The following is a 25,037-nucleotide window of genomic DNA, read 5'->3' as shown; positions in this document are numbered from 1 at the left end:
ACTGGCAAAAAAGATAGGAAATCCCTGCCTAGGTATAACTCCTTCCAGCTAAGCAATAGGGATGGGCTGAGCACCCCCCTGTTTGGTTCGCAGCAGAACTCCCAAACAGGGGAAATGTTCTGACCCAAACGGCGAACCCCATTTAAGTCTATGGGAGCGGAACAGGAAAAATCAATAGTGCCCATTTTGAAGGCTTATATGCAAGTAATTGGCTAAAAAATGTGTATGGGCATCTGGGTACTGCCCTGGGGGACTTGCATCAATAAAAGCCTAAGGCACCAGCCAAAAACTGGACCCTGCCTAGCTGGGAAGGGTTATGCGTAGGAGGGAATTTCCTTTTTCTTTTTTGCCAGTGACCAATCACCTGAAGGTGACAGCATAACGCTATTATCATGAATAGGAAGATGCTCTGTGTCCTGTGATGTATGTTAAAGATAAAAGACATTAACATTTCACAAATTTGCCAATATTGCCTTCTTATCAAGCCATGTCTTTTTGTGAGGTTAGGCCTGTTTTATCTCTGACGGTTGTCCCTCCACATAGAAAATGTGTTTTTTTAGAAAACCTAAAATTATACCTCTGCAAAAAATGTGTAAATATATACAAAATTTTAGCAAGCTTACACACTCTGATTCATCCACAGAAAACAACCATGCCCTATAGGTAAACTAATCGTGTGAAAACCTAAAAAAAATGTGTTACTTAACCCACAACAGGAAATTCAGTCTGTATATGCAGTAAAGCATGCTTGTTATACTCACTATAAGACCTAGGAGGTTAATCCTCTGCATTTTGTAAAAGGGCTGTTTGATCCTGTCTTCTCTGATCCTCCCCTCCTTCCACTGTCCCCAATCCATCTCCTGATAGAACAGAGCCTTTGAAGTCACTCATGCTCAGTTTGGTGTGTATTGCTAGAAAGTGTTTTTTTTCTTGGGAGAGTGCATGTGATCAGCACAGGGCATATCGGCACTGTCCAGACAGAGGGTCGGGGATCATGCAGCCTCATAGGACAGTCAGAGGAGAATAAAAACTCCTCCTACAAGCTTTAATCAGACACTGATAGAAGTCACAGGACTGCTATATACTGCTGATGAGAAAAGGTATTTAGCAGTTTATGTTTACCAAAATAATCGTATTTCCATGTTCTGTGTATCGTGGGAGACCAGATATAGCGCATGCATGGTCCTGGGTTTAGTAACAATTGTGCTACAAAAGCAAACTAATTAAAAACATTTTTGCAATCTGACAAGTACTGTATACCCAAATGTTCATACTGTATATGTTTTTAGAAGTCCACTGTGAACGAATCACAAAATGTAATCCAGCACCTGATCACTCTTCTTCCTTCACACACTTTGTGCCAAACTCAGCCCCTTTTACCAAATGTGTCACCACCATTTAGCGCTCTTCTCTGATATCCTGTATGCTCACCTTAAAGGAGAAGTATGGCCAAAGCTTTTTTGGCACTTCTTTTCATGGGGGGTCACAGGAATGCACTTAGTTCTGCACTCCTGTGATCCGTATTCAGCCAATAGTGGGCTAAAGTCCAGACTCGCTCAGTTGGTTCAGATTCTTGAGAAATCCACCCAGATGCCTGACCGGTAGCTGGCTCAGCCTCTCAGCGCACTGCTGAGAGTCTGAGCCAGCCACGCCCATCACCCCCACAGCCCAACGCTCTAGTGAGCACCGGAGGGGCAAAGCAGAGAGCCGGTGACTGACAGTCAGTGGTCTTTGATCGCTCAGTTCTATGTCCTAGAGGTGGCAGGGGACAGGTGAAGCATTGATTGTTTGTTTTCTTTAAATCCGACAATTCTCCTTTAAAACTAGACCCCAAAATCATATGAGGTCTACAAATGCTTAAAAATAAACCCATTGGTGATAGCTTACTTGATGAGATATTCTCACAATCAATATCTGGAAACTGATTTCTTATTCCATGGTTTCCTCCACAGATCTCCTCAATAAAATAAAGTAGAAACAAGTGCCCACTGTATAAGGTTATTTATTTCCAATAAAACAGTAATTATACTCACATAATATACATAAAATCAAAGGCACTCCAACATATGTATAGCAGTGTAGCAGTGATCAGTTCACATTTTTGGCCAGGGGATTTACAGAATACACATTTCGGTATTTACTCTCTCCTTGAAAGCTGAGCACACAAACAGCTTGGAGAGAATGTGATGCCGTCACAGGTGTGGCTCCACTCTTACGCATTGCATTCCAGAGGTGGGACTTCATCATTGTTGTTTATTATTGGAAAAAAATAATGTTATCCAGAGAACACTAGATTCTACTTTTCTTTATTGAGGGTATATGTGGTATGTTCAAGTATTGTAGACCTATGATATAGAGGTAATGTTTTAAGATGAGCATGTATGAGAGAATGGAATGTATATGTGCTAGTGCGCTCTAAATAATGTTCACAACTTAACATATAATTAAAAAAAAACAGAAGGGAATGCAAGAACATTCAATTACAGTGAAATAAATAAAAATAAATATTTCATTGCATCAGTGTTCAGACTTTCTGCAAAAGTACAAAAAAAAAAAAAAAGTGCTTGTGCACCAGTGCATATATTAATATTATTGAAAAGTGTCTGAATTCAAAATTCTTCAGGAAACATGTGCAAAAAAAGGCTCTTTTAAAAAAGACAGTCTTGAAGTCCATATTCAATTAAATCTTGTGACAACTGTGATCTCTAGACTTGATCGGCTTCACACTCCATGCAATATGCGGTGCTGCATGCAACCTCAGGTGTCCACACATAAGACAGGTGGCTGCTTACCAGAAGGCTGCTTATAATCAGCATATATAACAAAGAGAAACACACGAATTGAGAGGAATCTTCACACAAGGAAACTCTCCAAAACAGTTGCTAGATCAGGACACAAGATTAATGCAGGAGCTCCTATAGATCCTTGGTATATTCCATAGGGTAACAATTTACATGTGGATGAAATGAAAGCTAGATAGTGTATTACCCTTAACCACTTCCATCCCGCCCACCGCACATTTACTGCGGCAGTCAGGCGCTCCTGGGGAAAGTGACGTAGTACTACGTCGCTCGCTCAGGAGACTCTAGGGGGCAAGCGCGCGCCGCCGGCAGCACGCTCCTGCTCGTTAGCTGGGGAGCCAGTGTGTGTGACCGGTGGTACCCCCAAAAGTGTCAATAATGTTAGTCAGGGGTCCGATCTGTCCGCCGCAATGTCGCAGTCCCACAAAAAAAATCGCAGATGGCCGCCATTACTAGTTAAAAAAAAAAACAATAAAAATTACATAAATTTTTCCCTTAGTTAGTAAACGCAATAACTTTTGCGCAAACCAATCAAATTACGCTTACCAAAAATATGTAGCAGAAAACAAATTGGCCTAAAATGTTAAAAAATTTTGATTTTTACATTTTTTTGGGGGAATTTCATATAAAAAATGTGAAAAATATTGTTATTTTTTCAAAATTTATGCTTTTTTTTTTGTTTATAGCCCAAAAAATAAAAATCGCACAGTTGATCAAGTACCACCAAAAGAAAGCCCTGTTTGTGGGAAAAAAAGGACGTCAATTTCATTTGGGTACAGCGTCGCACGACCGCGCAATTGTCCGTTAAAATCATGCAGTGCCGAATCGCAAAATAGGCCCTGGTCTTTGAACAGCCAAATCCTCCGGGGCTTAAGTGGTTCAATAAATTCGAAACCTTCATAGATGTGCAAAAATACATCCGTAAAGTGCGTTTCAAAAAGCACTTTCTAACCAATTCAATAGAAAGGAATAATACCTCTAGATTACAACCTTCTTATGTACATACTGAGTTGTGCAATGCCTCGTTATTTAACCTTCCCAACTCCCAATATCACCATTTTTAAAGATTTGGTACTTAAAGACCTGGAGGAGGCCCATTTCAAACGAAAACATCAAGGAGATATTAAGGCGGGGGTTATCAACCTTTGCAACCGCATGGATTTAATTATCCGCCCGGCGGACAAGGGAGGAGGTATTGTGCTTCTCTAAAAGGAAGATTATCTAGTCCTTTTGGATAGAACAACATATGAAAAACTCAGGAGGGATCCTACTTCTCATACAAGAGGAAATTGGAAAGGCTTGTTGATGAAGGCTTTAAGGAGGGTATTCTGACCAAAAAGGAGAGAGAATTTCTTGTACCACTAGCCCCAAGAATACCCACCATCTATTATTTACCCAAATTCCATAAGAGTTTAATTTAAACCACCGGGAAGAACAATAGTGAGTGGAATAGACTCCCCGTTACTTCCCGCATAGGTTAATATATAGATTTCTTTCTCCAATCTATTGTACAGGGGAAACCAGCCTTTCTAAGGGATACATCCCAGTGCATCAGGGAGCTTTCCCAAATGGAAATAGTAGAGGACATTCTGTTAGTCACTGCGGATGTGGCTTCTCTATATATGGTTATTCCACACTCCATTTGGTATGAGGCAGTTGGCACCTTTTTGGATCTCATTGAGGAGATTCCTCTTAAACAAAAGAGATTCATTCTTGAATTACTCGAATTTGGAATTTAACACAATTATTTATTTTATGGTGGCAAATTTTACCTACAGAGGACAGGGTGTGGCAATGGGAGCAAAGCTTGCTCCTAGCCTCGCCAAACTCTTTATGGCTTTGAGGGAGGACAGAAATATTTTTTCAGAGAGGGATTCTAGAGTCTTCTTTTGGAGACGCTATATAGACGATGCCCTGCTATTATGGAGGGGCGATGAAAGCTCCTTACATAATTATATAGAGAAACTTAATTGTAATAGTTGGGGGATCAGATTTACCTACAATTTTAGTTGGACCTCCATTAATTTTTCTTGACCTAGTCATATTTAGAAAAAATAATGGGTTTACGACAGATACATTTCAAACCCACAGATAAGAATGGTTTCATTTCATTGGACAGTTGCCATCATCCCACATGGCTGAAAGCTATACCAAAAGGGCAGTTCAGATGTATCAGTTTCAAGTTCAAGTCTTGAAGGACAGATTCATACAGAAAGGTTATGACCCTACCGATATGGAAAAAGATATAGAACAGGTCAAAAATTTAGATCGCCAGAATCTGCTAATTGAAAAAGTTAATAACAAAAAAGAATCAAATTCTAAATTTGATATGGCCTTCGTGACTACCTTCTCTAATCAGTATAAGTGGGTAAATAAAACCATTCAGAAACACTGCAAAATCTTGAAAGCAGATAAGATACTTGGGCTCACCCTTCCAGATAGACCCAATGTTATCTTTAAGAGAGCTCGGAACTTAAAAGATCTGGTAGCTCCAAATCCCATTGAAAAACCCATTCAACCAATCATGTTTGGGAATCGAAAGGGCTTTTTTCCGTGCAAGTAATGCAATATGTGCACCCATGCTAAGACAATCAAAACTTCCAAGTTTAGATCACAGTCATCAATAAGGAATATGACATCAATAATTGTATCACTTGTCATACAAAAGGTGTTGTCTATCTTCTCCAGTGCAGCTGCGGTTTCCAATATGTTGGAAGAACGATTCACACGCTGAACATTATGGTTGGGGAGCACCTAGAAAATTTTAGAAAAGGCTTCATCGGACACAGTCTGTCTAAGCATTTTCGGAGTTGCCATTATATGAACCCTTCCACGTTACAAGTCAATGCGATTGATACGTTTACGCTTCACTGGAGAGGAAGTAACCTGAAAAGGACTATCTCCAAAAGGGAGACCCAGTGGATTTACAATTTGAAAAGCTACAGGCCCTTAGGACTAAATGTGGAATGGGACATTAATGCATTTATTAATAATAATTAATGTCCCATTCCCATCTTATTTTCATGTTAATATTGGGTTTAAAAAAATAATAATAATTTATTGGCGTCATTCCCATTTCTTCATTGGGGAGAATTGCTCTTAATGAATGTTGTTATTGTTTTCATGTTTTGCTCTTTGTATGTTCTTGAAAATTCATGAATATTATAGAAGAGGAAGTTTCTTGTGACAGATATGGAATCCCAATAAGTTCTTACATTTTTTTTTCCACAACCTATATATGTATTTAATTTATATATATATATATATATATATATATATATATATATATATATATATATATATATATATATATATATACTGTGTATATACAGTGCTTTGCGAAAGTATTCGGTCCCCTTGAATTTTGCAACCTTTTCCCACATTTCAGGCTTCAAACATAAAGATATAAAACTGTAATTTTTTGTGAAGAATCAACAAGTGGGACACAATCATGAAGTGGAACGAAATTTATTGGATATTTCAAACTTTTTTTACAAATAAAAAACTGAAAAATTGGGCGTGCAAAATTATTCAGCCCCTTTACTTTCAGTGCAGCAAACTATCTCCAGAAGTTCAGTGAGGATCTCTGAATGATCCAATGTTGACCTAAATGACTAATGATGATAAATAGAATCCACCTGTGTGTAATCAAGTCTCCGCATAAATGCACCTGCACTGTGATAGTCTCAGAGGTCCGTTTAAAGCGCAGAGAGCATCATGAAGAACAAGGAACACACCAGGCAGGTCCGAAATACTGTTGTGGAGAAGTTTAAAGCCGGATTTGGATACAAAAAGATTTCCCAAGCTTTAAACATCCCAAGGAGCACTGTGCAAGCGATAATATTGAAATGGAAGGAGTATCAGACCACTGCAAATCTACGAAGACCTGGCCGTCCCTCTAAACTTTCAGCTCATACAAGGAGAAGACTGATGAGAGATGCAGCCAAGAGGCCCATGATCACTCTGGATGAACTGCAGAGATCTACAGCCGAGGTGGGAGACTCTGTCCATAGGACAACAATCAGTCGTATACTGCACAAATCTGGCCTTTATGGAAGAGTGGCAAAAAGAAAGCCATTTCTTAAAGATATCCATAAAAAGTGTTGTTTAAAGTTTGCCACAAGCCACCTGGGAGACACACCAAACATGTGGAAGAAGGTGCTCTGGTCAGATGAAACAAAAATCAAACTTTTTGGCAACAATGCAAAACATTATGTTTGGCGTAAAAGCAACACAGCTCATCACCCTGAACACATCATCCCCACTGTCAAACATGGTGGTGGCAGCATCATGGTTTGGGCCTGCTTTTCTTCAGCAGGGACAGGGTAGATGGTTAAAATTGATGGGAAGATGGATGGAGACAAATACAGGACCATTCTGGAAGAAAACCTGATGGAGTCTGTAAAAGACCTGAGACTGGGACGGAGATTTGTCTTCCAACAAGACAATGATCCAAAACATAAAGCAAAATCTACAATGGAATGGTTCACAAATAAACATATCCAGGTGTTAGAATGGCCAAGTCAAAGTCCGGACCTGAATCCAATCGAGAATCTGTGGAAAGAACTGAAAACTGCTGTTCACAAACGCTCTCCATCCAACCTCACTGAGCTCGAGCTGTTTTGCAAGGAGGAATGGGCAAAAATTTCAGTGTCTCGATGTGCAAAACTGATAGAGACATACCCCAAGCGACTTACAGCTGTAATCGCAGCAAAAGGTGGCGCTACAAAGTATTAACTTAAGGGGGCTGAATAATTTTGCACGCCCAATTTTTCAGTTTTTTATTTGTTAAAAAAGTTTGGAATATCCAATAAATTTCGTTCCACTTCATGATTGTGTTGTTGATTCTTCACAAAAAATTACAGTTTTATATCTTTATGTTTGAAGCCTGAAATGTGGGAAAAGGTCGCAAAGTTCAAGGGGGCCGAAAATTTCGAAAGGCACTGTATGTATATGTATATATATATATATATATATATATATATATATATATATATATATATACCGGTATATATATATATATATATATATATATATATATTTTATTGTTTTTTATTTTTTTTGTTAAATTTTCATAAAGCTCGTTTTTATTTTTAAAGGAAAGATCTAAGCTTTCAGTAAGTGGTTGTTCTTGGTAGCAGCGGCTTTTATCCCATAGTATTAGTCATGCGCTTTGTGAATGGCAAAGCAACGATTTTTGCATGTGTAAAGTGAGAGCCAAAATGGAAGTATCTCACTTCCTGGATCCAGGGCTCCCCTGTCTGTCACCGGAAGCTCCGCCCTTTATGTTTTTAAGAAGTTAATTGTGACGATGCGTGTCTATCTCCAATCCCAGTGGACGCCTGTTGAGGAGAAATGTGCGTCGGGAGGGAGGAGTTGCCGCATCATCACTCTGCACGGTCCACGCTGCAGGCGGCCGTGCACATATGTAGCAAGCTGGATTTTTTCATCTTTTATATAAGTGGAACCTTTTATCTTCAGTAAACAGTTTTTAAGGGTAATACACTATCTAGCTTTCATTTTATCCACATGTAAATCGTTACCCTATGGAATATACCAAGGATCTATAGGAGACAGGGGGATTATATGCCATTTGCATCAACCTATTTGAAAGCTCTTGCATTTATCTTGTGTCCTGATCAAGCGATTATTTTGGAGAGTTTCCTTGTTGTGTGAAGATTCCTCCCAATTCGGGTGTTTCTCTTTGTTATATATGCTGATTAAAAGCCGCCTTCTGGTAAGCAGCCACCTGTCTTATGTGTGGACACCTGGGGTTGCATGCAGCACCGCATATTGCATGGAGTGTGAAGCCGATCAAGTCTAGAGATCACTGTTGTCACAAGTGTTAAGGAAAAATAGTGCTGCGCTATTCTAAATGAATGGTGACAGAACAGAGGTCTGAGTCTAAAAAATCTAAGAATTCCGTTAGATGGAATAAGTATATGTTAAGTGCGAGAAGATAAACTTCTGATGAATATCAAATAATATATGAATAAAAATTATCAAACGTGCACAGTTGTCTTGATAGAAGGAATAAATATAATGTGGGTATTAAAAATAGTTAAGTGAAATGCCAAATTGCTAAATTAATAAAATCACTGGATGATCAACTAAGAATAATGTATTGAAACTTCTGGTGATACTAAAATAAGAGAGAGAGTGCATATAAAACCAATATTTGGTCTAAAGTGAGCAGAAATTCATTAACAAAATGTATACAATAAATTAAAATGTTCTAAAATCACAACAGAGGCAAGACATCAGTGTAGAGAATACAAACGCAGGAATGTGAGCCAGCAGTCTCCACGCAGCACAAATGATAAATTACATAGTGGGGTTTCAGTGTTTAGCACAGTCTATGGATGTAATAAGCGGACAATCCAACAATGTAGCCTACAGCAGTTCATTTCCAGTGGGGAACTTCCCTCAATCAATGGTTGTAAATTGTTGCAAGAGGCAAAATCCCAGGTAGATATGGCTGTACTAAATTACCTTACAGCTGATTGAAGTTTTTTTAAATGTACGTTTCTAGCGTGTGTTGCTCAAATAAAGATTTTAAACTTTATTACACTATTGGAGCCTTCTCTCTCCTATACACCTGCCTGCAAGTGTTTTACCTGGACCATCCACTAACGTCAGAACCCATGAAGGATATAACAGCCCCGGAGTATCTCCCCGTGCAGATTGTAGCACATACAGGAAGATCCCCACTCACAGACCTGCCCTTGAGCCGGATTATATGCTGTTACCTTACAGCTGTAAGGTAAGAATTTAGTACAGCCATATCTACCTGGGATTTTGCCTCTTGCAACAATTTACGACCATTGATGGAGGGAAGTTCCCCACTGGAAATAAACTGCTGTAGGCTGCATTGTTGGACTATCCGCTTCATCCATAGACTGTGCTAAACACTGAAACCACACTATGTAATTTATCATTTGTCCTGCTGGCTCACATTCCTGCGTTTGTATTCTCTACACTGATGTCTTGCCTCTGTTGTGATTTTTAGAACATTTTAATTTATTGTATACATTTTTTTGATGAATTTCTGCTCACTTTAGACCAAATGTTGGTTTTATATGCACTCTCTCTCTTATTTTAGTATCACCAGAAGTTTCACTACATTATTCTTAGTTGATCATCCAGTGATTTTTCACTTCACTATTTTTAATACCCACGTTATATTTATTCCTTCTATCAAGACAACTGTGCACGTTTGATAATTTTTATTCGTATGTAATTTGATAGTCATCAGAAGTTTATCTTTTCGCCTTGATATACTTATTCCATCTAACGGAATTCTTACATTTTTTAGACTCAGACCTATGTTCTATTTCCATTCATTTAGAATAGAGCAACACTATTTTTCCTTAACACATTATTTTATCTGACATTGGGAATTTGTCAATCTTCTGGTGTTTGCGGCTTTTCTTTGTAAGTTGTGATTGTTGAGAGTGATAGCGCATGGGTACCTCCCCTCTTGTTTACTGTTGTCACAAGATTTAATTGAATAAGGACTTCAACACTTTTTTAATAGAACCGTTTTTTGCACGTTTCCTGAAGAATTATGAATTCAGACACTTTTTAATATTATTAATATATGCACTGGTGCACAAGCACTTTAGCACTCAGCACATTTTTTTTTTTTTGGACATTTGCACAAAGTCTGAAAAGTGATGCAATGCCATATTTATTTTTATTTATTTCACTGTAATTGAATGTTCTTTCATTCCCTACTGTTTTTTAATCATATGTTAAAGCGGTTGTAAACCCTATATAAAAAAAAAAAACCTGCAAGACAAAGGCATAATGAGCTAGTATGCATCGCATACTAGCCCATTATGTTTAACTTACCTTAAAACGAAGCCCCGACACGGACCCCCGGACATCGATGCGGGCGCTGCCATGATCCCTCGTCGTCTCTTCCGGGTTCGGCGGCTCCGGCGCGCTGATTGGCCGGAAGAGACGGCTCCAGCGCGCTGATTGGCCGGAGCCGCGATGACGTCACTCCCGCGCATGCGCGCGGGAGTGATTTTTCCGGCAAGCTCCCGGCAAGTTAATTGAAGGTCCCCCCGGACCTTCAGAGCGCATGCGCCGCTCGCGTGAGCGGCTGCATGCACTGTAAATATCTCCTAAACCGTGCCGGTTTAGGAGATATTATTTGTACCTACAGGTAAGCCTTATTATAGGCTTACCTGTAGGTAAAAGTGTCAAAAAGCGGGATACAACCGCTTTAAGTTGTGAACATTTTTTAGAGCGCACTAGCACATATACATTCCATTTTCTTCTCCGCAAGTTAAGGGAGTTCTAGTTGCTGCTCCCCAATTTGAGTTAGCGCATCCCATCCTTTTATATAAATGTATGAGAGAATGGTGGTAACACACTTTGTAAAAGGGGCTGTGTTTGGAACAAAGTGTGTGAGGGAAAAAAGAGTGATCAGAAGGTGAATTACATTTTCTGATATGTTCACAGTAGACTTCTGTAACTATTTCTGAAAACGTGGATACATTGGTTGAATTGTATTTTTTTTTTCACATAGTTTGGGTTTTGTTGCCGAATTATAATGGTTGTGATTATTATTTGTTTTTATAAGCATATGTAGGTGAAACTTTTTTTTATGTTTTTACATGATCAGTTTACGTATAGGGCATTATTTGGCACTACACAATTTCTAGGTGTTTAATAGGGAACGTTTTGAAAATTGCATTCCTACCAGCATAAGGTAGAAATGCAGTTCATGTTCTAATCTTTTCATTACAGACATCTCCTCCAGCAAAATGTTTCGCCATGCTCCTCCAAAATTACTCCATGCTGTCACCAGAGAGAACATCACTGCCAATTTCCACCACTTTGGCCTAACTCAAAAGGTGAGGAGATGCCAATATATTGATCTGTATTTCAGTGATTTTGATTTATAGGCCATCCGGGACTTAGATAGTTCTTTACCAGCAGGGTCATTCAAAATGTTAATTGTGTCTTACATGGTGTCCTGAAGAGACAGCCTAAAGTGTTCAGCTAAAAGTGTTTTTTTTTTTTCTTTTTGAAAACTCATTTATGGTCCTAGTGACAATATTTTCTTCCGACAAGAAGTAAGGTAAAATCTACAACTGCAAAACAGACAGTAGGTGAAAGAACATCTCTCTAATGGAGTCCCAGATAGTAGTAAAACCCAACAGAGGTTTTATTCTTTCCATTATCTATCAAAAAAATAAAGTTTTGGTTGGACATACATGCTAGAAGATGTTCACATCTTGCCTTATGGTGTCTAATCATGAGTAGAAAGGGTTGCTTTTCTATAGTACATCTGCTTTTGCATGTTAAATTCTCTACTACTTCCATTATCTGTTTTACGCTTATTAATATTATTATTATATTCAGGTTTTTTTTGCCAACAAGAAGCTATCTGATTTTTATCGGATCCTTTCCACAAACCGAGATATGAAAGGAGTGGAATTTATTTCAACCTTTGAGGGTAAGTTAGCATAACCAGTTGGGAATGGTGATAACATATCTAATATCTACAACAGCACGCTTTCAATTGCTATCTAAAAATATTCCAAAATTCATAATGGTACCTAAAATTTATATCTCAGTTCTGGTAAACATCAGATCACTCAAGTGACTCTGTATTGACAAAACAGCTAGTCAATTGCTGCAAAACAGGCAGCAAAGGGTGCTTGTTTCTATATACCTAGCATCACTCAACACCCTCATCTACTGGCAAAGCCATTCTGCCAATTTATTTTTACTGCCCATGCCACACAGTGTCTACTGCACTCTCCATTATTTTCTGAAGCTTTCACAGGGACAGGGAGTGAGGGAAAAATCTCAGTCGGTTCAAAACCTCTCAGTAGGTTCACAAACCGAAATAAAAGACTAACATAAATGTTTATTCTCTCCCACTCTGTCCAAACTCTCTAAAAAGTTTGGCTTAAGTTGGGCTTTAAATAGGAACTCTGTTTCCAGTGAGTTTTACACCTCACCCCATAAAAAGCCCCCCTCAGATGAGTTTAAAGAAAAACCCTAAACTCTACATATGCTTTTCCCAACAGTCTTCATGCTAGTCTGGTAACATCGTGGCCCTTTCTTCATCTTCTTTCTGGGGAGCAGCACTAGGTGGCCTTTCAATTGCACATGATGCTGTATGAATGCCACTCAGCACAGGAGTGCTGTGAGCCCTCACTACGTTATGACATGCCCCTGGAAAAGGGCTGAGTCTTTGACAGCCTGGACTATCAGGAAGTGGGTTGGATGACACTGGACATCATTCAACCTGAAAAATGAGGCAACGACTGGGAATGGAGAAGCATGTCTTTTTTTTTTTTTCCATAAGTTTTAACAAAAGGAATAGTACACATATAGTGAAAATAGAGAGTACAATCCAGTAAACAAGTACACAAAATTTCCATTCTCGACAAAAAATATGAAGTACAACATGTAAACAAAAGAGTATGACATAGATGTTCCATTAGCCGAAGATCAGGTCGCATAAGAACAAAGGTAATCTGATTATGCAGGTGGAAATGTGTTTGTGGACAGAAAGCTCAAAACCTCCACATCCTCGTAGGGCAATCGGAACGGTATCAAACTCAGTGGGCCGTACTGACCACACTGTAGCCAAGAAAAGCCCATCACAGGAAGGCCTAACAAAAAAAAAAAAAGGGGAAGGGGAGCAAGGAAAAGTCAGTGATAGGCCAAAACGGGGAAGAGAGTGCACCCGAAACATTAAAAAGTCCAAAGGTACGGGGGGGGGGGGGGGGAGATCCAGTAGCGAGGGAAAGAAAGCTGATAGAAATAGGGAAGAAGTGGGGTACTTTTCATTCAACAGGTATAAGGCATTGGAATTGTGGATTAAAAAAACTGAAATTAGGCTTTAAGCAGTATTTTTTTAAATTATTATATATTTTAGGTATAATATGTATATTTTACAATAGGAGTGCAATTACAAAGGTTAACTATTTAAGTTCTCCTATGTCCATAGCTCGAGATTACCCTATCTATGGAGTGCAGTGGCATCCAGAAGTGAATCGCTTCCAGTGGAACCGAGACTATGCCTACCCACACTCTGAAAATGCAATTAGGCTATCACAGTATATGGCCAACTTCTTTGTTAATGAAGGTAATAGGCTTACTATAATTTACATCTTTCTAATGCATAGCTAGTGTGTAAATAATAGTTGAAAATCAAGAAAAATGGACAGACTAAATAAATGATATTTTGGCTTTTTAAGGCAATATGAAAATGTTGAGCAGCACTAGCAAAGGTTAAATTTATGTCCATTAAATTCAGTAAGGGTGCAACACAGTTGTATGTGGCTTAGTGGTTACCTGCCTTGCAGCAGTAGGGTCCTCGGTTTTAATCCCAACAAGGACACTACCTGCATGTTGTCCCTATGGTTTATTGCGTTTGCTCTGGATACTCCAGTTTCCTTCCCCAATTCAAAGGGCTCATTCAGGCTGGGTTCACACTTATGCAAATTGGATGGGGGGAACCTGCATCCAATTCACATGACAGGAGAGTGTGCCCTGGTCTCAATGGAGCCTGTTCACACATCCCCGGGGAGGCCGCGAAGCAGATTGCACAAGGGTCCTTTGCGTCTTTGGCTCCATTTCAGGTCTGAGTTCAAGCAAAAATTCGGGCCTCATTCGTCCCTGAAACGGAGAACAGGAACACACCAGACCCCTGCTGTGAGCTGCATTTGAATTCAGTGTAAACCCAGCCTCAGACAGGCACTGGGACCCATCCTCAATACTGAGCCTCTTCTTGCTTTGTGTGCATCCACCTCGGAGCTGTGTACAATCAAATTTCAAAATTTGACATGTGGACAGCATCAGGTGCATAGATTCAAACGCAGACACTGTAAGTAGGGAAAGGGCTTTTGGTAGATGTAGTTCTGGGTCTTGCTTAAAAGGAAAGTAAACTTCCCTCTGTTTGTAACTATAGGTAAGCCTATCAAAAGGCTTACCTATAGGTACTGTAAATATCTCCTAAACTTGCACAGTTTAGGAGATATTTACTGTATACTGCACCTCTGATGTCATCGGTGCATGCGTTTTGAAGGAACAGCCGCCCGTGGCGTTTCTTCAGAGCCCTGTGTTGTGACCGTCAGCTCCCCCGTGCATGCGCAGGAGTGACGTCACATGTCTCCAGCCAGTCACACAGCCTGAGTCCGCGGATCCAGATGGGAGACTTTGAAGATGGATACAGCCTCCAATGGAGATGACGAGGGCTTCGTTTTCAGGTAATTGTCACATAACGTGCTAGTATACGATGCATACTAGCACATTATGTCTTTACTTTGCAGGTAAGAAAAAAGCAAAAATAAAAAAAGCAGTTTAATTCCTTGTAGCCAGGAATATGCAGACTTATTTTTAGTTCCTTGGGATCGTCTCTGTGCCCCTCTAGCATTTGTTTCAGGATGGGATTGTCATTTTGCAGGAACTGGAAGAGTGGTATTGTGGGAACTGTAGTCTTTTACAGGGTGATGATCATGTGGCTGGATTACTCAAGAAACTGCTTTTCCCAGCAAGCAAAGAGGACAGTGGAGGATCTTGGGAGTAACTATAAAGGTATCTGCTAAACAGACTTGAGGCTTCTTGCTCCTAGGACCCATCGTGTGCACATCGGTCTGCTGTATAGTAAGAGAGACAGTAGATTGCGGCCCACTGCACGTTGCCTGACCCGCTCGCAGACTCAGCCTCGGCAGGACGGATGTCCATCGCTGCAGTGCAGACATCTTAGCAGTAACCGTCAGGATTTGAAAATGTGACCAGCCACATCCCAGGCGGTAGCCCTGCTTACTAGGCGACCGTCCTCTCTGGACATTCCTCCCTGAACATTCCTCCCTGAAGCCTATTATTTCAACCTTTGTCTTGCCAAGCCTTGCTCATCACCCTTGATTCCCCACACCTGGTACTTCCCTATATAAGTCCAGCCCCTTGCACTCCAGCTTGCTGATTATTGAGCTCCTGAGCCTTGATCAAGCTTCTCCTCACCTGCTGCTCTTATCTACTACCACAAATCCAACGCTGACCAGGAATTGACTACCGACTACTCTTCTGCTTTGTCCCTACCTACTGAACTGCTACCTCTGTTGGCGATCCGGATTGTCTGACCACGCTTACTGCTGCCCGCCCCGACCTTTGACTCGTCTGACTTCTCTCTGGTCATCCCTTGTCTGCTCCTCTGCCTTCGGACCGAACCTGCACTCTGCCTGGCTGGGTGATCCTGAGGACCGCGTCCTGGTGTTAGCTTGCAGCGCAGTCTATCCCCACCATCAGGGGCTCTAGTGAAAACCAGCTAGCACTTAGTTTCCGCACCTCAGGTGAACCCGTGTCCTCATCAGAGTACTACGCGGTGTCCATCCGGTATCCAGCACCTACTACCTGCCTGCGGTCTTTGCCACTGGGCTCCACTCCTACCTCCGGCCAGCAGTCCTCTGACTCAGGTGAGCCTGTAGGATTGTTACAGTAACGCTGATAGAGTGGAGTTTGGCCCAATACCCTGAAGCAGCAGAGAGCAGCTATTTCAGACCACAGAGCATGGAAGACTGCATCGCTTGTTCCCCAGGGCTCTCACAGACAGACATCAGAATTTGGTGAGAGGGCATCTGCTCCAGGTCCAGACTGCAAGTATTACACTTCCTCCTTACCCTGAACACAGACACTGAAGCAGATACCAGATCTCTTAGGATTACAATTTATCATCCTATTTCCTTTGTTATATATCAAGCCACATTGGGAATTGCTTTATATGAGCTCCAACTGCCTGTGAAGAATATAGCAAGGCCTTGCAAGGGGGGACATTATTGTACGGTTACTCTTAAAGGGGACACGTTCTGGTTTTCCTATTACCATATCTCTCATTAGGATACATAGGGTATAGGTCAGCTCAGAGTTCCTCTTTAGTTTGAGTGCTTTTGGACAGTATAACTGAGAAGATTTACTTGCATAATATAATAGATTGTGTTTACTGATATTTTGATGTTATAACATTCTGTTTCCCTTATTGTTTTGATGTTAGTCTTGCCAAACTCTGGTAGCTTATCTGTGGTTTAGCTGACTGACATACAGTGCCTTGCGAAAGTATTCGGCCCCCTTGAACTTTGCGACCTTTTGCCACATTTCAGGCTTCAAACATAAAGATATAAAACTGTAATTGTTTGTGAAGAATCAACAGCAAGTGAGACACAATCATGAAGTGGAACGAAATTTATTGGATATTTCAAACTTTTTTTAACAAATAAAAAATTGAAAAATTGGGCGTGCAAAATTATTCAGCCCCTTTACTTTCAGTGCAGCAAACTCTCTCCAGAAGTTCAGTGAGGATTTCTGAATGATCCAATGTTGACCTAAATGACTAATGATGATAAACAGAATCCACCTGTGTGTAATCAAGTCTCCGTACAAAAAGATTTCCCAAGCTTTAAACATCCCAAGGAGCACTGTGCAAGCGATAATATTGAAATGGAAGGAGTATCAGACCACTGCAAATCTACGAAGACCTGGCCGTCCCTCTAAACTTTCGGCTCATACAAGGAGAAGACTGATCAGAGATGCAGCCAAGAGGCCCATGATCACTCTGGATGAACTGCAGAGATCTACAGCTGAGGTGGGAGACTCTGTCCATAGGACAACAATCAGTCGTATACTGCACAAATCTGGCCTTTATGGCCTGTAGGATTGTTACAGTAACGCTGATAGAGTGGAGTTTGGCCCAATACCCTGAAGCAGCAGAGAGCAGCTATTTCAGACCACAGAGCATGGAAGACTGCATCGCTTGTTCCCCAGGGCTCTCACAGACAGACATCAGAATTTGGTGAGAGGGCATCTGCTCCAGGTCCAGACTGCAACTATTACACTTCCTCCTTACCCTGAACACAGACACTGAAGCAGATACCAGATCTCTTAGGATTACAATTTATCATCTTATTTCCTTTGTTATATATCAAGCCACATTGGGAATTGCTTTATATGAGCTCCAACTGCCTGTGAAGAATATAGCAAGGCCTTGCAAGGGGGGACATTATTGTACGGTTACTCTTAAAGGGGACACGTTCTGGTTTTCCTATTACCATATCTCTCATTAGGATACATAGGGTATAGGTCAGCTCAGAGTTCCTCTTTAGTTTGAGTGCTTTTGGACAGTATAACTGAGAAGATTTACTTGCATAATATAATAGATTGTGTTTACTGATATTTTGATGTTATAACATTCTGTTTCCCTTATTGTTTTGATGTTAGTCTTGCCAAACTCTGGTAGCTTATCTGTGGTTTAGCTGACTGACATACAGTGCCTTGCGAAAGTATTCGGCCCCCTTGAACTTTGCGACCTTTTGCCACATTTCAGGCTTCAAACATAAAGATATAAAACTGTAATTGTTTGTGAAGAATCAACAGCAAGTGAGACACAATCATGAAGTGGAACGAAATTTATTGGATATTTCAAACTTTTTTTAACAAATAAAAAATTGAAAAATTGGGCGTGCAAAATTATTCAGCCCCTTTACTTTCAGTGCAGCAAACTCTCTCCAGAAGTTCAGTGAGGATTTCTGAATGATCCAATGTTGACCTAAATGACTAATGATGATAAACAGAATCCACCTGTGTGTAATCAAGTCTCCGTACAAAATGATTTCCCAAGCTTTAAACATCCCAAGGAGCACTGTGCAAGCGATAATATTGAAATGGAAGGAGTATCAGACCACTGCAAATCTACGAAGACCTGGCCGTCCCTCTAAACTTTCAGCTCATACAAGGAGAAGACTGATCAGAGATGCAGCCAAGAGGCCCATGATCACTCTGGATGAACTGCAGAGATCTACAGCTGAGGTGGGAGACTCTGTCCATAGGACAACAATCAGTCGTATACTGCACAAATCTGGCCTTTATGGAAGAGTGGCAAGAAGAAAGCCATTTCTTAAAGATATCCATAAAAAGTGTCGTTTAAAGTTTGCCACAAGCCACCTGGGAGACACACCAAACATGTGGAAGAAGGTCCTCTGATCAGATGAAACCAAAATCGAACTGGAAGAAAACCTGATGGAGTCTGCAAAAGACCTGAGACTGGGACGGAGATTTGTCTTCCAACAAGACAATGATCCAAAACATAAAGCAAAATCTACAATGGAATGGTTCACAAATAAACATATCCAGGTGTAAGAATGGCCAAGTCAAAGTCCAGACCTGAATCCAATCGAGAAACTGTGAAAAGAAATGAAAACTGCTGTTCACAAATGCTCTCCATCCAACCTCACTGAGCTCGAGCTGTTTTGCAAGGAGGAATAGGCAAAAATTTCAGTCTCTCGATGAGCAAAACTGATAGAGACATACCCCAAGCGACTTACAGCTGTAATCGCTGCAAAAGGTGGCGCTACAAAGTATTAACTTAAGGGGGCTGAATAATTTTGCACGCCCAATTTTTCAGTTTTTTATTTGTTAAAAAAGTTTGAAATATCCAATAAATTTCGTTCCACTTCATGATTGTGTCCCGCTTGTTGTTGATTCTTCACAAAAAATTACGGTTTTATATCTTTATGTTTGAAGCCTGAAATGTGGCAAAAGGTCGCAAAGTTCAAGGGGGCCGAATACTTTCGCAAGGCACTGTAATTCCGCACATCTATTTTTTAAGTAAACGTTAAACCTCATTCATACTGTGTCAGTGCATTACATTATATATTCAGTAAAACCTTGGTTTGAGAGTAACTTGGTTTAAGAGCGCTTTGCAAGACGAGCAAAATTTTCAAATAACTTTTGACTTGATATACAAGCGATGTCTTGATATACAAGTAGCCTCAAGTCACAGCTGAGTATAAAAGAGAAGAGAGACGCCTCTAAGTGTAGCAATATGGTTAAATTTAATGAAGGTACAACATTTAGCAACTCACATGGTTGATGATTGGAACAGGCACATCTAAGGATGCAGGCATCAGGGGTAAAGCTGTCCACATAGACCGTCCTCCGCGCCGCCATCTTCATCACACCCTTCCACGCTGCCCCTCGCTTTCAGATCGCTTTACTGCAGGCTATTCTTCCCGGTCACGATTGCAGACTGACAGTGGTGATAGTCGGTGGTTCAGAAGATGGTCTATATGGACAGCTTTACCCCGGATGCCTGCTTACTTAGATGTGCCTATTTTATTCATCAACCATGTGAGTTGCTAAATGTTGGACCTTCATTAAATGGAACCATATTGCTACAATTAGAGCCTCTCTTCTCTTTGATACTCTGTAGCTCCTGCTGGATTTTCCTTCTAATCCCCTTGTGGAAGCGGCTATTTGTGGATGGACATTTTATGGTTACACAACCTATCACACTGCTAGAATCTTTTTATATGGACTATAAACTGAAGGACTTATGAATAAATGGTTGTGGAACGAATCATCTGAGTTTCCATTATTTCTTATGGGGAAATTCGCTTTGATATAAGAATGCTTTGGATTACAAGCATGTTTCCAGAATGAATTATGCTCGCAATCAAAGGTTTTACTGTATATATAAATATATTATGTCTGAACCTGACATTATATATATATATATATATATATATATATATATATATATATATATACACCATATTATGTCTATAATATATATTATGTCTGAACCTAGAGTGTCAGAAGGGCTGGGTGGTTCACAGGATCAAAGCAGTGCGGAAGAACAGACACTAAACAGCAACCCTCAAGGGGGTAGTGCTACATCCTCTTTAAGAAAGAACTGACCTCCAAGCAGCTGTCCCTGCAAGGCGTTTAGGAACCTGTTGATAACATCACTGGGATAAGCGTACTTTAATTGTTTTGCGCAAAAGTTATCGCGTCTACAAACTAGGGGAAAGATTTGTCATTTTTATTTATTTTTTACTAGTAATGGCGGCGATCTGCAAATTTTCAGCGGGACTGCGACATTGCGGCAGACAGATTGGACCCCTAACTGACATTTTTGACACTTTTGGGGGGACCAGTGACATTACTACAGTAATCAGTGCTAAAAATATGCACTGTTACTGTACTAATGACACTGGGGTTATCCTAGTGGGTGAACAAAGGGTTAAGTGTGAGCCTAGGGGAGTGTTTATTAACTGTGGGGGGAAATGACCATAGAGACCTGTGATCCTATATAGAAGGATCACAGGCGCTCTGTGATTATTTCAGAGAGAAGAACAGTCGGCTGTGTTTACAACAGCTGACCGTTCTTCTCTCTCAGCGGGGAGCGATCGCGGGTGCTCGGTGGCAATCGTGGCCGCCGACCCCGTGCATCGCTTCCCCGCTGCCTAGTATGGGGCAGGAGTGCATCCCCCCAGCACCACTCGCGCAACTGATGTAGTACTACGTAATTTCACGCAGCCGAGCCAGCCTGCCGCAGTAAAACTGCGGCGGGTGGTCGGCAAGTGGTTAAATAAAGTTGTTTTTCAATAGAGTAACAAGTTCAAGGAAAATAAAATAATTTGATTTGGTTTAGAAAGGGAGAGGGGGGTAGCACAGAAAAGAATCATGTGGCAAGAGGCTGCCCTGCAAAAGATTTTATTCTGTCCGAAAGGTATTTATTGAGGTAAATTTCAGCACAGTTGCAGTCAGAGTGCATGACCATTGTACGGAATTGCTTGTCACATTTTATACAAAAGTGCACAATGTTGTAAGAGAAAACGTCTGTGTTAATATTATTATGCAATTTTTCCTTTCTGTTTTTCAGCCAGGAAAAACTCCCATCACTTTCCAAATGCTAAAGAGGAAGAATCAGCTCTGATTTACAATTGGTCACCAACATACACAGCTAACATCAGTGGCTATGAGCAGGTCTATTTCTTCTAGACACCATCAGAGCATGACTTTACATGGACCCTGTTTTGAAGGAAAATGCATACATTTAAATATATACATAGCAATAGTTCTGTAGATACTGGGATTTTTATCATATGGATATAAACCTGTGAACACATACAATGCCTTCCTAGGTAGGTTCCTGCCTTGGCCACTCAGCTTTGTTCCTTTACTTAACGGGATCAGTAAAAAGGACTGCTGCTTTCATAAGTGGATAAAGATCTTGTCCTTGACCTGGAAGTGGATATAAAAAAGGTGGCTTTCACCCAAGGTTAGTCCAGGAATGGGACAATGAATTGCAAAATTGTTATATAATCTTCACATTAAATCAATATTAAAACCAAAAGCAAATATTTATTTATTTTATTGCAGATCACAAATTATTAGATGTGATAGCTATATTCGTTTCCTTTTTTAGTATTTCCTCTATTTTCATTTGGTGATTCAGCCAGTAAGTCTGTTTTTCAATAGAACAAATCTCTTGCATTTACAAGGATGAGACAGACCATTAACACTAGCAGAGGTGTTTAAAATTATCAGCTTTTATTTATGTATGTTAAACCTTTATCCCAAAAGCAGAAAAAAACAGCTGTAACTAATTATAAAGTATTAGCTGGAGTTCAGATTCAATTAGTTTACTATTTTTTAAATTTGTTAGTCCAACACTACCCTCCTTCCAGACGGACATGCTGCTGTCCAATTCTACCCTCTGTGCTCCTTCATCCAGAGTGGAGGCACTCTTATTACAGGAGGTGCAGGAGGTGTGTTACTGGCCAGATCACCAGGTTATACTTCTGGACTGCCTCCCAAATTTGGAAAAGTGAGAGGAAAATGCTGACCTATTACTTTAGTACCAGGAATTAAAAAGTATGCTTTAGAGGGACAAATTGCTTTTAGTATTTTAGGACCAAGACTCAAACGTGTGCTGCAGGATTGGCAAACTTCCATCATGATCATCAAAACTTAGCAGCCTATAGAAACACTGGCAGGTTTGGATGCTCCACTGAGAAACAGATGAGGCTGTAGACAACTATTTGGCCCCTTTCACACGGGCTTTCTTATCCAATCCGCCTGTCAGTTTTTCAGGCGGATCTGATCGGATACTCCATGCAGCCCTATGGAGCAGCGGATGTCAGCGGAGACATCTCTACTGACACCCGCTCCGATCCTGTCCGTGAAATCCAGACGGATGGAAACGCTATTTTCCATCTATCTGGAGGATTGGATCGGAGAGCGGGGATCTGACAGCTCCGTCTCTGCATACAGAGTGGAGACAGAGCTGCCATCCGCCTGCTCAGTGGGAATTGGTGGATTGATCCCCCGCTGAGTAGAACGGACTCTGTCGGGCGCACCGCCCGTGTGAAAAAAGCCTTGCCCTGTTATCAGTTAAAGGAAAGCTCACATTTTTAAACAGCTGATGGAGCTTATACAAGTGCTCCATGAGACATTTTGTAATTCGATGGTATTAAACATCACCTTTGCTTTTCAATCTGCGACCTCTGTAATCTTATGAAAATTTTTTTCAAAAACGTACAATATGGAAACCTAGAGACATTCTGTGTACCGTTGTATTAAAAGCCCCCTAAAATGAAATTTTCTGATTGCGTGATTGATTTGTTGCTTTTCTCAGAAGCCTACAATAAGTACAATTTTAAGCATTCCCCCAACTTTATTTAATTTTTTGGTGAGATACTGCCTAAGGCCCCTTTCGCACATGGTAGTCCGTCAGCGGAATCTGTTTTTCACATTTGGGGATCGATCGCAGGTAGATGGCAGGTCCCTATTCTTCTGTATGGGGGAATCAGATGAGAATGGGCCGTCTGTCCGTTCTCATACGATCCGATCCACCAGACGGATGGAAAATAGGTTTTCCATCCATCCGGATTTGACGGATCGGATGTCAGCGGACATGTCTCCGCTGACATCCAATGCCCCATAGAGATGCATGGGGCATCCATTCAGATCTGCCTGAAAAACGGACAGGCAGACCTGAACAGTCCGCCTGTGTGAAAGGGGCCTAAGGCTTGCCTATTGAAGGTATGCAGCTTTCCTCATTAAAACTCTGAGAGTGCACCAGGTGATTTTCAATATCCACAGACCTTCCCATTCAGCAATTAGGGCCGGTTCACACCGATAATCACGCAGTGCATGCCTATGTGATTTCAAATGCAGTTCTGTGTGGTGCAATATCAGCCTATTCATTTTGATTAGGCTAAATTGCACTGCACCAAAATAGTGTGGGCACTACCTTTGGAAATTGAATGCAATCTGAATGCATGGTACTTGTATACCATGTGATCAGGTGTGCGCTAACATATTGTGTTTGCGACTTGCGTTTGGTGTGTTAATAACTTAAAATTGACACCTGCTGTAGATTGCAACTGCAGTGTGTTCTGAACGTGGTGCAGGAAACGCCCACGCAATGCGGTGAGCGGGCCCTTAGTCTGGGAAGCACATGGTGAAATAAAAATAAATTTCTTCAGAAGAGGAAAGGGTTTGTTAAAATCCTTGCAAAGTAAATAGATCATGCAGACGAATGTTTTTTTTTTTTTTTTGCCTTTTTGTTTCTCAACAAAAGTGGAGTTATACTTTAACTGCTTGCCAACCGCCGCAAGTACATATACTGCGGCGGTCAGCCCCGGCCTGGCAAAGTGACGTATCGGTACTTCACTAGCCTGTGAGCCAATAGCGGGCGAGCTCGTGCCCCCGAAGGCGCGCTCCCGCTCCGGCTCGTTCCCTAACGAGTCAGCGCGTGTGACCGGCAGACCCGATGTCCACCGGTAACTCGCGATCGTCCGCCGTGAAGGGAGAAAGGCAGACGGCTAATGTAAACAAAGACGTCTGTCATTCTCCCCTGTGTAAAAATGGAGATCATACGGTTCTACTATGTAGGACCGTTGATCTCTGTTCTTACACCAGTAGCCATGTCCAATCACAGTTAGAAACATGCCCCTAGGGACATACTTAACCCCTCCTTCCCCAATAAAGTTAACCCCTTCCCTGCCAGTGTCATTTTTACAGTAACAGTGCATATGTATAGCACTGATTACTGTAGTAATGTCACTGGTACCCCCAAAAGTGTCAAAAATGTCAGTCAAGGGTCCGATCTGTCCGCCGCAATGTCGCATCCCGCAAAAAAAATCGCAGATCGCCGCCATTACTCGTTAAAATAAACAACAACAAAAATGACAACAATCTTACCCTTAGTTTGTAAACGCAATAACTTTTACGCAAACCAATTAAAATACGCTTATTGTGATTTTTTTTTACCAAGCATTTGTAGCAGAAAACAAATTGGCCAAAAATGTTAAAAAATTTGGATTTTTACATTTTTTTGGGGGGAATTTCATATAAAAAAATTTGAAAAATATTGTTATTTTTGCAAAATTGTCGCTCTTTTTTTGTTTATAGCGCATGATC

At 40.8% G+C, this 25,037-nt stretch overlaps 1 protein-coding gene across 1 annotated transcript in view; it reads left to right on the top strand.

Moving 5' to 3' along the window:
* LOC309551984 (gamma-glutamyl hydrolase-like) overlaps positions 1-21,769 on the top strand; it is a 64,928-nt gene extending 43,159 nt beyond the window's left edge. Inside the window, exons 7-10 of the mRNA XM_082252726.1 lie at positions 11,562-11,668; positions 12,180-12,273; positions 13,783-13,920; positions 21,490-21,769. Coding sequence (XP_082108852.1) covers positions 11,562-11,668; positions 12,180-12,273; positions 13,783-13,920; positions 21,490-21,608 — 458 coding nt within the window. The 3' untranslated portion in view covers positions 21,609-21,769. The remainder of the gene's footprint in view (positions 1-11,561; positions 11,669-12,179; positions 12,274-13,782; positions 13,921-21,489) is intronic.
* Positions 21,770-25,037: the final 3,268 nt, after the last annotated feature.

The sequence above is a fragment of the Pelophylax lessonae genome, assembly GCF_965119305.1.
Source record: "Pelophylax lessonae genome assembly, chromosome: 4".
NCBI classification, from domain to species: Eukaryota; Metazoa; Chordata; class Amphibia; order Anura; family Ranidae; genus Pelophylax; species Pelophylax lessonae.
Note: the sequence above shows the minus strand (reverse complement) of the source record. Positions and strands in the feature narration are given on the sequence as shown.